We start from the raw sequence: 2659 nt of genomic DNA on the forward strand, positions 1-2659 counted from the left end.
AGAGGATACTTGAGAAGGTGGAGGAGATTGGGAGGAAGTTCGGGTACGTGATCGAGAGGAAGAAGGGGGCGAGTGTCTTCGGGAGGGGGAAATGGGGGAAGGTGTTCTCTGTCGAGGTTTCGGAGGTGGCGCCGGAGGTTTTGATGGTGGAGGTGAAGGATGGGGAGGGGATTTGTTGGGAGGAGTTGGGGGAGGTTGTTTTTGCTTGGCACGGCAAGGGGGGCTCATGACTGTTGATTACCACTATGATTAGTGTTTAATTCGTTGTTGTGTAGATAGGGGATTAGGATTTGATTATATGGGGTTTTTTGTGGGGGGGTTGGTTGTGAAGAGAGGGGGTGTTTTTCGTTTTGAATTTTTGTATCGCTGATGATGACTTAGTGTTGATTATTAAGGGTGCCATGGTGAGAAGAATGAAAAGATTTGCTCAACTTGGTACTTATCAAGAGGAGAGAACTGATGTATACTAAAGCTGTTTGTGGGTTTGATCATGTTCAGTTTTTCGCTTTTTTTTTCTTTAATAATTGGGTTTCTGTTCAAGCAAAGTTTTCAAAGCCTTGATTTCATCGATGCGTAGGCAGTTTTTTTACTCGGTTTGTTAGCAGTTATTGTCTTGTTATCTTCCTCTACTCAATGTATTCAGATCATCTTCATTAACTTTATAACGCACGCGATTGTGATTCTTATAAGAGAGGATCTAAATCCCTACTACTTCCCTCACACAATCTCTTCAGTAACTCTAATAACAGAGAGACAACAAAATAAGCCTCGAGTTCTACCATATCACAAAAGCGAACGAAATAACGAGGACACAACAAAATAAGCCTTTGAGTTCTACAAGATCACAAAAGCAAAACAAAGTCTCAACATGATTTTTTGTTGCCTGGAAGCTTCCATCCAATCACAGAGCCTCGAAGAAAATAGTGGAATCAAAGATGCCCTTGTCGAGAAATCTCATCCATTTTCTTGAGAGAAACAGGCCTAAATGCCTGATCAATCACTGGTCACGTTCACCAAAAGCGCACAACAATAACACATAAATCTCACAATCAGTCCTTTTGATCTCTTGACTGGTCTTTTTCAGGGCAAGCAAAGGCAAAACTGTAATCATAGATCCACTCTCAGATGAATTTGGTTTTGATTAATGAGAGTCTTGTACAATCTCTTAATTGATCATAGCGATGAAAGTTCCTCGATTTATGAAAATTGACACAAGCGTAAGGAAACAAACACAATCCATCAAGTAGGTAATTATCAGACGTTGGAGGTTGAAACGTTTTACTCTTTTACTTACTCCATTGACTTCAGAGTAGATTGCTTCACAGTTTAAGCCCATTCTGAGTCAGCTTATCGCTTGACACGGTTTAATATAGGTTGGTCCGATATAAGTACACGGTTTAGTACAGATCGATTTAAAATAAGTAAGATGCAGTATCAACTCTATAGTCAAAAGGGTTTTTTTTTTAATTAAAGTTATAATTAATTGTTTTTTGTCCTTACAAGTCAAAACTCTTATCCCGATATTGCTAAAACTACGAACGCGAAAGCAGGGCAAAGCAGACAAGAAGGCAACAATACATATGAGCACATGCACTATTGAGCTTACATGTAAATGTTACACACCTCATTCAATCCCAACTTAATTAAAGCTTCATTAAAAAGGACGGTGAGACTTTACGTGCGTTATCTAAAAGTTGGGAAGGGGAAAATAATACAGCAAGAAGGTTGACCAACAAATCATGGTATATCCTTTGGGGACCAGAGATGCCATAGTCTATGCTACAAGCAAGTACCGTTGGTTTCAGATGCCTTTGTTGGGTCCCTCAATTAGCGGAGCGTAATTTGATTGCCACTGCTGCATAACTTCCACTTGATTAAATTAACAAGGGGGGAAAGTACGTATTGGTGGATCTACAACTGTTGAGAGTATCCCTTCAAGGAACAAGAAAATTGAGCAAAGTCCATAAACTAATGCATTGCATTTCTAATCTTCATTTACATTGAAATGGGCAAAAACGCCATGGGAGACGAATACATGTAAACTCTGTATACCACCCATACATAAGACTCATGACACAAAAGCACATCATAAACACGCTAGACAAACAAGAGGTTGCAGCACATACAGCATCCATAATAGATAACAATGGGGATAGGGATTAATTTTACGCTCCAATGCACAATAGCTAGCATAAATACATCTTCATACCTGGTTATGTTTCTTGTTGCCGGAGGTTTCCGGGTCCCACCCAGCAGAATCCCACGGACCGGACCCCCATGAGCCTGGGGTTCCACGGATCCTCTTCTGGAGGTGCTCCAAGCTCGCCACCCGCTGCATGGACGCAGTTCGACCCATCTTTCCTCCAGGCATAGAGCCATTGATAATACCATCAATGGGTGGAGGAGCAGAGGAGGTGAGCTCAGGGAGGCCGGAGTTCGTTCTCTGGTCATTGGGTGGTGGGGCCTGGAAGAAGAGGTTCGGGTCATCCTGGATGGGCACAGCAGCTTCAGAAGTTGCGTCAGATGGGCTCCCGGAAAAGGGAATGCTGATGGAGGACATGTCGGACATTGTTGGAAACATTGGACTGGCACCGGTTACTCTCTTTACACCATCCTCTGCCATCTTGACCTGAACAATGAAGATATTAGATTGTCCAAA

The 2659-nt window shown here is 42.1% G+C and overlaps 1 protein-coding gene across 1 annotated transcript; it reads right to left on the reverse strand.

Moving 5' to 3' along the window:
• LOC109834632 (light-inducible protein CPRF2-like) lies at window positions 1958–2659 on the reverse strand (the record flags this gene model as incomplete). The annotated part of the gene is made up of 1 exon (XM_020402665.1): window positions 1958–2659. A coding segment is annotated over one exon (456 nt), but the record flags the coding sequence as incomplete, so codon positions are not given.

Source organism: Asparagus officinalis, chromosome 3 (assembly GCF_001876935.1).
Source record: "Asparagus officinalis chromosome 3, Aspof.V1, whole genome shotgun sequence".
NCBI lineage: Eukaryota > Viridiplantae > Streptophyta > Magnoliopsida > Asparagales > Asparagaceae > Asparagus > Asparagus officinalis.